The 13,301-nt window shown below is 27.9% G+C and overlaps 2 protein-coding genes and 1 pseudogene across 2 annotated transcripts; 2 read left to right on the top strand and 1 right to left on the bottom strand.

The window, feature by feature from the left end:
* The first annotated feature begins 1,964 nt into the window (after positions 1-1,964).
* On the top strand, positions 1,965-2,933 carry LOC102592245 (cyclin-dependent kinase G-2-like). The gene has a single exon (XM_006352206.2). The coding sequence runs from the start codon at positions 1,965-1,967 to the stop codon at positions 2,931-2,933; it is 969 nt and encodes a 322-aa protein (XP_006352268.2).
* A 1,920-nt stretch (positions 2,934-4,853) lies between these two features.
* Positions 4,854-5,792, top strand: LOC102578659 (cyclin-dependent kinase G-2-like; annotated as a pseudogene).
* An 836-nt stretch (positions 5,793-6,628) lies between these two features.
* Positions 6,629-9,923, bottom strand: STACS5 (1-aminocyclopropane-1-carboxylate synthase). The gene is given in 4 exon segments (NM_001288438.1): positions 6,629-7,983; positions 8,733-8,893; positions 9,083-9,214; positions 9,654-9,923. Coding segments are annotated over 4 exon segments (1,461 nt in total). The 5' UTR covers positions 9,828-9,923; the 3' UTR covers positions 6,629-6,989.
* Positions 9,924-13,301: the final 3,378 nt, after the last annotated feature.

Raw genomic sequence — 13,301 nt, 5'->3', positions numbered from 1 at the left:
ATATGATACCAATCCAGTAAATAACACTTATTTAATATCATTTATGCGAATTAGTTGGTGGTATATAGTGTAATTATTTAATAGAGTATGAATGTAAAGGGGTATATGTTTGTAATTATTTTGCTTTTATGGGATATTTGCTTAGTTTCCAAAAAAAAAAACTCGTACCACAATGATAATACATAAAAGTGTATTTTTTCGAACAACTTAAACTTTTAGAGAGGAAATACTAGTCACAACAATCAAACACTTCTTCCTTTGACATATTTTAGAAGTCATACACTTAATTTTGTGCAAAAAATTTCGATCTATTATAACAATTCGACTTGTATATTCCATCTCTTCATAATAATGTAATAAATTGATATATACATACACTTTGCATTAGTTTTAAGCTAGTGTTAACTTATTGTAATTTGTATATACACATTATGTTTTCTAAAAAATATTTTTGTATATACACATATTAATTTTAACGAAGCGATGTAAAGTGACCCACATTGTTCAACAATTTATGGATGGCTAATGATTTTTATTTTATTTTTTTGCTAGCAGGGATTGAATCTCTATCAATTGATCTAAAAAAAGAAGAAATTAACAGTAATAGGAGATGTTGATCCAGTTCAAGTTGTGGGGAAATTGAAGAAAATATTATTGCATCCAGAAATATTATTAGTAGGACCAACAAAAATGATAGAAAAAAAAGAAGGATGAAAGTGTAATAAAAATTGATGATTGGTGCCAAAAAGATCATAATGAAAAAGTTGAGGAACTTGTTAAGCTTTACAAAAACTATAATCCTAATATGACACAACACTATAGGGTTTATAGTATGGAGGAGAATCCAAATGCTTGTATTATTTGTTTAAAAGGATTTAGTTTATATATACTGATAATTTCGATTCAATTATGTACAATTTTTTATTTTTGAAATAGTTACAAAATCTTCATGAATAGAATCAAGTTTTATTATGTGCTATTAATCTGTATATTTCGATATACATATACATAAAAGAATATGTATTTGGGTCTATTTGTATATTTTAGTATACAAATGGGTCCTGCATTTGTATATTTCGGTATACAAATGGGTCCTACATTTGTATATTTTGGTTATTTGTACATTTCGGTATACAAATGGGTCTTGCATTTGCATATTTCGGTATACAAAATGGGTCCTGCATTTGTATATTTCGGTATACAAATGGGTCCTGCATTTGTATATTTCGGTATACAAATGGGGTCCTACATTTGTATATTTTGGTTTATTTGTATATTTCGGTATACAAATGGGTCCTGCATTTGTATATTTCAGTATACAAATGGGTCATGCATTTGTATATTTCGGTCTATTTGTATAATTCAGCATACAAATGGGATGACAAAAAACATAGAATGTTTTCTATGAATTACAAATAAAAGAAATTATGACTATATCATTTAATTTGAATTAATAGTTTGATATTTCATACAATTTTCCCTTATTTTTAAGGTGAACAGATTTTTTATTTTTTTTTATTTTAACATCACCCTATAAAAGTTAAAACTCAAAAAAAAAATAAAAAAATCACCAATTAAACGTTCCACCAGGGTATTTAACGGATGATAATTAATCATTATGTATCGTTAATATTTCGTACTGTTTTTGTTATTATTTCCTTATTTTTAATTAAATCTAATTACGGTTAATTAGTAATCCTAAATGTTTTAGGATTCGGATTTACTAGTTTATTTTTGGAAATTATTTAATTCTATTCTAATTAGGTTTCCTATTTCTGATCAAAGTAGGTTTTTAGTATTTACTTATAAATATTCCAATTTTCTAACGTTAATTGTACATACCTACAACGAGATTATTAAAATTTTCTTCCCCTCGATTTTTTTCACTATTCTAATTTGCTCGTAGCTAACAGAAATCTATTGCTAATTAGCGATGAATTTTACTGTTTAGCTATTGAATTTGTATGTCTCTAAATCCTGTTAACATGGTTCAGGGTTGTAGAAGTGTTGAAAAATTTGAGAGGCTTAACAAGATAGGTGAAGGTACATACGGAGTTGTTTACAAAGCTAGAGAAAAAAAGACAGGAGAAATTGTTGCGTTAAAAAAGTTAAAGATATCGAAAAAAGATGAAGAAGAAGGGTTTCCTTTAACATTTATAAGGGAAATAAACATTCTTCTCACTTGTCGTCACCCTTCAATTGTATATGTTAAAGAAGTCGTCGTAGGGGCTACGACGACCAAACTCAATAACGACGATGTTTTTTATATTGTGATGGAATACTTGGAAAACGACTTGCAACTGTTAATAGAAAAAATGAATCGTCGATTCAGTCAAAGGGAAGTCAAATCTCTTATGGTCCAACTTTTAGAAGGTGTTAAGTACCTTCATGATAATTGGATTATTCATCGTGACCTAAAAACTTCTAATTTACTTATAAATGACAAAGGTGAGTTGAAAATTGCTGATTTCGGATTAGCACGACGTACTCAAAGTGGTCCTCCCTTGAAACCTTATACTCAAGAAGTTGTTACTTTGTGGTACAGATCGCCCGAGCTATTAATGGGTATGAAAAACTACTCGAATGCAATCGATATGTGGTCTATAGGTTGTATTATGGCTGAATTACTAACAAATAAACCGATTTTCGATGGAAAATCGAAGATTGATCAAATTAATAAGATATTTGGAATTCTTGGAACCCCAGATGAGAAAATATGGCCAGGATTTACCAAACTTTGTGGATTAAACAAAGTTAAATTTGTAAACAAAAAGCATAATTATTCATTAAGGAAGAGATTTCCCTCAATATCCTTCACTGATACTGTATTATCTAATTCTGGATTTGATCTTTTGAACAAATTTCTCACTTATGATCCAAATAAAAGGATTACTGCCGAAGCTGCTTTGAAACATGCATGGTTTCGTGAATAATATTATATGTTGATGAATTTATCTAAAGATATGAGGGTGTACTGAATCTTCGGACATATGATTTAGGGTAGTAGGTGGTCAATAGGTGGCAATACTACGTTGTATTGTTGTTCGTTCATATTAATAGTCGTACTATTGCTTTTGTAAATTTCTGTCCTTCAATTTATTTCAGCATTTTTCAGGATTTTTTTTTTTGTGCAGAAAATTGCTTTGAAATTAGAGGTGCATGATAACAAAGGGAAACAAAAGGCTATGAAAGCTGTCTCCACCCTCTCAGGTACTTGATTATTATTATAAGTAATTATTGTATATTATTGTATATACACTTATGTTTTTATATACACATTAATTTTAACGAAGTAATGTAGAATAATGCACCCGATTTAACAATTCATGGATTAGGGGCAGAACCAGCTTGAGGCTAGGGGTTCATTCGAACTCTTATCACTGAATAATTATATTATTTATACATGATCATTAAAATTATTTTTCATGTATATGTATATAATAGATATTGAACCTTATTTGACTAGTTCATCTGCTTACTTCTTTATATTTTGAACCCCTTAATGAAAATTCTGATTTTGTCACGATATTACAGGAATTGAAACTCTATCAATTGATCTAAAAGAGAAGAAATTAACAGTTATAGGAGATGTGGATCTAGTTCAAGTTGTGGGGAAATTGAAGATAATATTATTGAATCCAGAAATATTATTAGTAGGATCAACAAAAGAGCCAGAAAAAAAAAAAGACGGATGAAAGTGTAATAAAAAAAGATGAAGGGGGCAAAATGATCATAATGAGAAAGTTGATGAACTTGTAAAGCTTTACAAGAACTATAATCATAATATGACACAACACTATTGGGTTTATAGTATGGAGGAGAATTCAAATGCTTTTATTATTTGTTAAAACAATTTAATTTATATACATCGACAATTTCGATCCAATTGTGTAGAACTTGTTATAGTTGAAATAGTCACAAAATCTCCATGAATATCATCAAATCTTATTTTATAGTATTTATAATTTATATGAGATTCCATTTTAAGAAAATATCCAAGAGTCGAGTTGAGCTATTCAAAATGGGTCGTTTTAGTTACCTTTACTGTTATATTATTTGCTAAGAAATACCCTGAAACTAAACAAAATAACTTTAAAATTACCCTTTCACTAACGGCTGCTCCAAAAATAAGAAAAAATAGGTCAATTTTGACTTTAAACTATTCGAAATAGGATAATTTTACCCCTATTCTTTAATTTTTTTTACAAGGGGGACGGTTGAATATGTAAGACATAATAAAATATATACAAAATCATTTTTACATTATATGAAACAGAAAGAAAACATTTTTCATGAAAATCATTTTTTCCATGCTGCAACATACCCTTAAATGGGAAAACTATTAAAAGAAAAAAAGAAAAGATTTGACATATATACATTAACGATATATAAAAAAAAACGTGTTATTGATGTAAATTTAACATATATATTATACTGTAGTAGATTACGTGCTTATTTTTCAATTTAGTAATTTTCCTTTTTAAATACTTAAACGGTATTTTAAGGTGACCAATTTTAATTTTATTTTTACATCACCTCATAAAAGGAAAAAACTCAAAAAGGGTAATTAATAATCCTAAATATTTTAGGATTCGGCTTTACTAGTTTATAATTTATTTATGGAATTTATCTAATTCTATTCTAATTAGGTTTCCTATTTGTGATCGGTTTTTAGTATTTACTTATAAATATTCCAATTTTCTATATGAAACGTACATAGCTACCTTGAGACTATTAAGTTTTCTTTCCTCTTCGATCTTTTTCTAAATAGCCATTTAATCGCAAAATAGAATTATTAGCAACGAATTTTACTGTTTAGCTATTGAATTTGTATGTCGCTAAATCATGTTAACATGGTTAAGGGTTGTAGAAGTGTGGAAGAATTTGAGAGGCTCAACAAGGTAGGTGAAGGTACATATGGAGTTGTTTACAAAGCTAGAGATAAAAAGACTGGAGAAATTGTTGCGTTAAAAAAGTTATAAATATTGAAAAAAGACAAAGAAGAAGGGTTTACTTTAACATTTATAAGGGAAATAGAAATTCTTCTCACTTGTCGTCACCCTTCAATTGTACATGTTAAAGAAGTCGTCGTAGGGACCACGACAACCAAATTCAATAACCGCGTTTTTTATATTGTGATGGAATACTTGGAAAACGACTTGCAAGTATTAACAGAAAAACGTCGATTCAGTCAAAGGAAAATCAAATGTCTTATGCTCCAACTCTTGGAAGGTGTGAAATACCTTCATTATAATTGGATTATTCATCGTGACCTAAAGACTTCAAATTTACTTATAAATGAGAAATGTGAGTTGAAAATTGCTGATTTCGGACTAGCACGACGTACTCAAAGTGGTCCTCCCTTGAAACCTTATACTCAAGAAGTTGTTACTTTGTGGTACAGATCGCCCGAGCTATTAATGGGTATGAAAAAATATTCGAATGCAATCGATATGTGGTCTATAGGTTGTATCATGGCTGAATTACTAACAAATAAACCGATTTTCGATGGAAAGTCGGAGATTGATCAAATTAATAAGATATTTGGAATTCTTGGAACCCTAGATGAGAAAATATGGCCAGGATTTACAAAACTTTGTGGATTAAACAAAGTTAAATTTGTAAATAAAAAGCATAATTATTCATTAAGGAAGAGATTTCCATCAATATCCTTCACAGATGTTGTATTGTCTAATTCTGGAATTGATCTTTTGAACAAATTTCTCACTTATGATCCAAATAAAAGGATTACTGCTGAAGCTGCTTTGAAACATGCATGGTTTCGCGAATAATATTATATGTTGATGAATTCAGCTTATCGAGGAATGATGTAAAGATATGAGGGTGTACTGGATCATCGGACATGGATTATGGTAGTAGGTCAGTAGATGATAGTAGTACGTTGTATTGTTGTTAGTTCATATTAGTTGTAGTAGTATTGTTTTGTAAGTTCTTGTTCTTCAATTTCTATTACTATTTGTTGGTTGTTGGATGTTCCTCGATTATTGTATTATATTATTTTATTGTAGTTTATTTTATGTTACTATCTCTTCTACTTATTTTTGTTATTATTTATTGTTTTTTGTATTTTTGTTGCTTATTTTTTCAGGACTGTTTTTCTTTAGTCAGGATCTATTATAAAACAATCTCTCTACCTCTGAGTTAGGAGTAAGGTCTGTGTAAAATCTATCCTATATGCTTCTTTTATTTTTGACTGAATTATTATGAGACTACATTGATATGTTGTTGTTGAAGTATGTTATATGCTGAATATCCTAGGCTTCTTTTCACTATGTATGCTTCTTTTATTTTTGACTGAAAGATGAAAATCTAGGATCCACCACTGATAAGATTAGTACCGAAAATGGAAATTTAATTTTGGAGATTTCATGAGGTCAGAAATTAATTAATATAGACATAGAGGACTTAAATAAAAAAGTTGTTTTGATCCAATCCATTCTTGGGATCAAATAAAAACAAAAAAGATATGTTAGTGATCTAACACGACAAAACAGTCTCCTAAGGCACAAAATATCTAAATTTCTTTACCAGAGTATTCACAATAATGTCTCTATTAAATTCTCCACTCAAAATAAGAAGAAAAAAAAATCTCTGAGAAATTATTATTGAAAAAATTGATAGGTATATATCCTCTGCATTTGCCTCTTGAACTCAAGTTACAAATTGAGTTTCCTCAACTTACAAAAAGCTATACAGAAAAAAATAACACAAGAAATAAAGAATTTCACATTTCACAATATAATAAAAGCCCATAACTTGATTGCTTTTTTTTTTTTTTTTTTTTGCAATCATAGTATATTATAGGCAAAAAAATAATAAACTTTTAATAAAAGAATACAAAGAATCACTATAAACTTCCATTCTATGTTATGTAACTAGACTTACAATCAGGTACTCAGTGAAATAATCAACATGTCCATATAACCTGAATTGGACGATGTGTGTGCAAGCTGATCTGAACATCACGATTAATTCCTTGCTTGGACCATAGGAGAAGACATAGGTGAATGAGGAGAGTTCATAAAATCATCCAATCTCCTAAATGACAAACTTATTTCAAGTTTGCTCCTTGTTCTACAATATTGTTTCTTTGTTGCAACTTCAACTCCCTTACTTGGTTGTAAGTAGACAAAATGTCTAATTCTTTTCAATGCAACTTGCATTGTAGCATCATCCATATTAGCAAAACAAACCCTAAACCAACCTGGCTCTGAGCAATGAAATGAACAACCAGGTGAAACATTAAGTTTCACTTTATTAATAATTATATGCCAAAGTTTCAATTCATCATCAAATGTTGACTTTTCAAGAAACCTTCTCAAATCCATCCAAATAAATAGGCCAGCATTACTCTTCAATGTTGTAATTCCAACTTGTCCTAGTCCTATAGTGAACAAATCATGTCTTTGTGACAATCTCATCGCGCTCTTCGCGATGAAATTTTCAACAAAGATAGTGTCTGATAACATGGAAGCAATTAACCGTTGTGTTTGTGTTGAAACAAGTCCAAAACTTGACATCTTACGTGCAATATTGACAACAACATCATTGTACGAGTAAATAATCCCAACCCTAAATCCAGGGAACCCTAGATCTTTGGAGAGACTATACACTATATGTACTAAATCATCGTTGCATCCAACAACTTCATTCATGACTTCTGATATACTGATGAATGAAGGTTGACTAAACGCGGTTGCTGCATAGATTTCATCACATACTAGATGTATGTTTTTGTCATTGATGAATCTTAGTATGTCTTTTAATGTTTCCTTGTCCAAAATTGTACCTAATGGATTTGATGGATTGTTTATAAGTAATCCTTTTACTTTGATATTTGATTCTTGAGCTTTTTTATATGCTTCTTCTAAGGCTTCTTTTGTTACCTTGAAGTTGTTATAACTCTCACAAACAACAGGAAAAAGTTGTACTCCTGTTCTCCACCTCAAATCTCTATCAAATCTGCAATACAACACAATAATAATTAGTTTGTCGTTAAATAGTCAAAAATAAATAAGAGTAACGATTGATTTTTTTTTTTTTGTTGTTATTTAATTAGCGACAGAAATTGTACGTCAGTAGTATCTATCTACCTAAAATACATTCATAGTATAAAAATTATATATTTGTTCTAAATCTATATTCAACTTGACTATTCATTGATTTTGACTTTGAAATATTCAATCAATAAGTCAACTTTCTTTAGATAATCTTGAGCTTTTTTTTAATTTTTTTTTATGTATGGCTGCTATTGGGGACAAATAATAATTAATTCATTATGGTCCAATCTAATAGAAAGTTGGTATGATATGATATGTCTTTTTGTTTTTGTTATTTGTCATTTATGGCCACAAACTTATTGAGGTTATCACTACTTTTTTTTCATTTTCTTGCAAGTAGTTGTATATATGTCCCACACCAATAATTAAATAATTTACTTGGTACCAATATAACAGAAAACTAAAGTTTAATTTAAAGAAAAGAATCTTATCATCATAAATTATTTTTTAAAAGCTATATAATTATCTTTTACGTGATTTGATCGTATAGTAGTATAGTTTAACTTATTGTAGTAGATGATACATGTGGCTTGTGTTATTTTATTATGTTATTATTTTCATTTATTATGAACGGTTATCTTTTATCAAAAAAATTATGTTTTTTTTTAAAAATATATTTTTTCTTATATAAAAAAAAAAGTGGATTCTTACCCTGGATAATATGGTGTAGGAACTAGAAATGCATCACCAGGATCAGCCAAACAAAAGGCCAAACTTTCATGAGCCCCTGTGGCTCCTCCACTCATAACTATTCTTTCTGGATCAAATGTGACTCTATCTCCTCTAACTTTCTCCATGAATCTTGCAACTGCCTGCACAATTCCCAAGAAAAAACACGGATTCAGAATTTAACGTTTATGAATTCTGACGATTCGTCACTTAATTTATGTCACTAGGTTTACAATTTATTATATGTACGTATTTAGTAGATTGGTCAACACATATATTTAGACTAAAATTACTGAATTCTACCGAAATGATATATCATATCATATATATACCTTTCTAAATTCTGGCAAACCATGATAGTCTTGGAAAATAGCAATATCTTGAAAATCTTGAACTCCTTCATAGGTACAAATTGAGGCTTTTGGGTTGTTGACTATCCATTCTTGAATTAAATCAAAACAAAGCTGCAAAAAAAAAAAAAAAACAAGAAAACACAAATCGTTAGATTTAAACTTGATGAGTTCAACCTCGTAGATATTTTTAGCCTAAACACATTATATGTTTTAGTAGTGTATATTTCTTATTGAAATACTGAATTCAGTTCAACTCATAAAAACAAAAAGCTACATCTCCCTTCAAAGAGACTATAGATGATTTCTTTTTTTTGTTTAGTTATGTCTAAATTTTGATGAATAGAATTATCTAGTATCACATGAAACAATTCAGATGCACGAAAACTGATCTGAACAACTGTTATCAAGAAAAGGGTATATAGAGGCTCTAGGTAATTTTTAATCATTTGTCTAAGTCTTACTGGATAGAATTGCCGATACATTAAATTAGATCTACGATAAAAATAATTGAGGTGCACCCAAACTGATACGGATTATTAATTTCTCATACCTGATTTTCAGCCAAACCCATCTGAATAACACCATGAGGATTTTGTGTTGGATGAAATGGATCATTTTCATAAGCTTTCCAACCATCAAAATAAGCTGAATTTTCTCCATGACCATCATTTGTGGCTATCTTTGAAAGAAGATTCTTGTTATAATTTTCTGAAATTAACCCCATTTTTTTCTTAATAAAACTCAAAAACTATCAAAAAAAAGTTTGGAAATTTCTTTTTGTTGGTGGCTAATTTGCTAATATAGAGATTTTTATTTTTTTGGTAGAAATTAAAGAGACTTTGAAATTTTAGTTGATAGAATGGACATGTAGTGAATGACCTATTTATAATACTTTGTTTTTGACTCAATTATTATTATTTTTTGTGGGGAAGAAATTTCCATGAAATAGAGAACACAGAATTAAAAAAGCATTTTTCTTTTGGAAGTATATGGCTGCTTAACAGTATTCCTTTCGTTCCAAAATAAATGTTATTCTAGTGGGAAAAAAATGATTTAAAAATAACTTTCGCTTCAGAAAATTAAGATAATAATTGTTAATTATTTTTAATTATACCCTTTTATTGAAATACTAACTTTAAAAAAATAATTTAATAAATCGAGCAAATTAGTAAGTGATACTTTATATTTATATTTTTCTTAATGAAAATTAAAAAAGCTAAAACAGCAATTATTTTAAAATCTAAAGAGTAATTAATTAATTAGTACGTAATCGATATGGTAATAACGCACTAGTGATGAACTAGAAATGGTCCCATCTTTAATTAATTTCGTAAGAATTGAGTGATATTTTCGCAAATTATTCCTTTTATTGAGAACTGTTTAGTAAATGATTCTTATTTTATTTCTTTTTATAGTGTATGAATTTTAAAATCACAATTTAAAATTTTTCACATGAACAAATTGAAAAATCTTAAGAAAAAAAGTTTGGCACGATCTAAAATTTTACAAATTATTTACCAGCATTAGTTGACAATCTGATATTTTATATGCATGGTTAAGTAATATATGAGTAAACATTATTAGACTTGAGTCTAGTGTTATTCAGAAGGACAATTTTTTAAGTGTTGTATTTGCACAATATTAAAAATAGAAATAAAATTTAAATGGTAACCTAAAAAAGAGATATTTACATAAATCTACCAAGAATTTAAATTTTATGTATTCATTTTGTAAAAATGTTCACAATCAAATAATTAAAAATTAAAAATTATATCGAATTATGAAATACTCTAATTTCAAACATCATGTAAAATGAATATGAGTATTTCACGCCAACAAAAATAAATACCAGTCAACATGCATGCCTCTCTACCCTAGCTAGACAACCATCTCCGATCTATCGTGTAACTTCTCCAAAATTATGTTATTTTTATTTTACGTATTACCATCTTAATCATACATACTCGAATAAATATATCGATACAAAGTCACATCACCTTACACGCCTTTAAGAAAAAACATGTTTTGTATTGGCCCATGATCTACAGTGAGGAAAGGACCTAGAAGGATATTCAAGTTTGTGTTGATTGCATTTTGTTGAAAAACTATGTTGTATAGATTTTAGTCAAAATCTAAGTGGGATTGTGTGTATATATTTAATATTTTATAATGTTTCAAAATTAATAGACAAAAATAGGAAATCGTACCTTATCTCCAAATTAATATTGCATCTATAATATTTACATGATATAGAGAATAAATTTGTTTCTATCCAAAATTGCAACATACGTATGTATATGGTGGAATTGAAAAATTTATTAAAATTAAATACACGAAGAAGTTAAAAAAAATATAAGTATATCTACTATACATATATATAAAAAGTAATTCTAATCATTTATAAATAATGTAATTCTCTATTTAAAGGAGTTCGAATGAAACTCCTCAACGCTATCTAATCCGTTCTTATGTACGTGTAGTGGTCCACAAGAATATATAACTCTACAGGAATATACCTTCTAAAAAGTTTACAAATAATAAAATTATTTGTGAGATAAAAATTGGAGAAGGGCAAATGTGTTATTTTGTTGTTTTATCTCGTGATTAATAATCTTGAGATTATTATATAATACTATAATCATAGTATAAATAATTTTGAGATTATCAATTAATTCCAAAACAAAAAACCAAACATATTTTTTACTAATTTTATTTTTATAAATTATTACATTTTGACTTGGGGGAGTGAACAAATGGAACTAGTCTTTTTTTTATTTTAACTTTTAAAAAAAGAAAAAAAAAACTAGTGGTTATCAACACGTGCTATGTTTTTTTATTTATTTATTTTTTGCTTAAAGCATACAGTTAGAAATTGAATTAATTGGAGCCATACATTACACGTTGAATTGTTTGTTTTTAAGTAGAAAGAAATAAAATGTGATTTAAAATTCATTTTTCATTTATCTCATTTGCAATTCTAATTCTCTATATTCATTGTATTTACTCGTTATTAAATTGACTAATCATAACTTATTACCTAACTTTTTTTCCTTAAATGTATGAAGAAATTTCGATCAAAATTCATGAAGCACTTGTTTTTTAATGTGGAGTCTTAAAATTATTAAAATATTGTTCATGACTTTAAGATTCTCATAAATATGATCTTTTAAGATATTCTATCCACTATCACCGCATTACAATCTAGTGGCAGAGCCAGAAATTAAATTATGATAAAAAAGTAAAAAGCAAAAATTTCAAGATCGTCACTCATGTGTTTAAACTTGTAGTTCTGTTATGTTAAGGTGATTCAAAATTTTGATATATATATATATATAAATTTTTGATGTATAATAGTTTTATTTATTTATAAAGTAACCTTTTATGAGGATCCTTGACGCATGTGATTGATCTATTAATATGTTACCTATAATTTTTTCGAGGTAGCAATATAAAATTTTATTACGTTATCGATATATAAAAGTTAAACTTATTCATTTTTTTTCATGTTTGGAATTTGGCCTATAGTGGTCAACTATATTATCATGGATATTCATAAAAATTGTTTAACTATTTGAGAATTTAAATTTTATTCACTCAAGATTACTTGGTCAACCAATCAATTTTTTAGTTTTGGAGAACATGGAATTAATACAGTGTAGACATGATTTTAATTAAGTGATTTTTTAAAATATAAAATATCAAATAGTCACTAAATTAGAAAATATTTGGTCAAATATTCTCATAAATATTAACATGAGAATTTTTTTATTATTGACCAAATATTAGGAATATTTGCAGCATACGCAAGTGAAGAAAAAAAGTGAAACATGTGATTCATAAGCAAGAAAGATTTTTATTCATTCATTGAATTTGTACCAAAACCATAAAATAAAAATCAAAAAATTATAGAAAAATAATAATATATTTATTTAAGAGGAGAAAATGGTCAAACATGTGGATGGCTTTTACTTTATGATACTCTAATCAAGTTAAATTGCTTGGCTTTCACTTTCTAAATATGCAAAGTTTGACCGTCAACAATTTTGATGGGATAGTTGATATTATAATTTTTCTTAACTGAAATCAATATTTCCTTGAAGAAGTGAGTAAATGAATAAATCATTAAATGACAAGTTGTGTCGTTTTCTTTATTATATTGTTACCTAATGTGGTATGGTGTGCCACATGACACTGCTTG

Source organism: Solanum tuberosum, unplaced genomic scaffold (assembly GCF_000226075.1).
Source record: "Solanum tuberosum cultivar DM 1-3 516 R44 unplaced genomic scaffold, SolTub_3.0 scf00147, whole genome shotgun sequence".
Classification (NCBI taxonomy): domain Eukaryota; kingdom Viridiplantae; phylum Streptophyta; class Magnoliopsida; order Solanales; family Solanaceae; genus Solanum; species Solanum tuberosum.
The sequence above is the reverse complement of the archived record's forward strand: the minus strand, read 5'-3'. Positions and strand labels throughout refer to the sequence as shown.

Excerpts from the sequence above, each read along its gene's own strand:
- LOC102592245 (XM_006352206.2), top strand. The coding sequence starts at position 1,965 with ATGTCTCTAAATCCTGTTAACATGGTTCAGGGTTGTAGAAGTGTTGAA.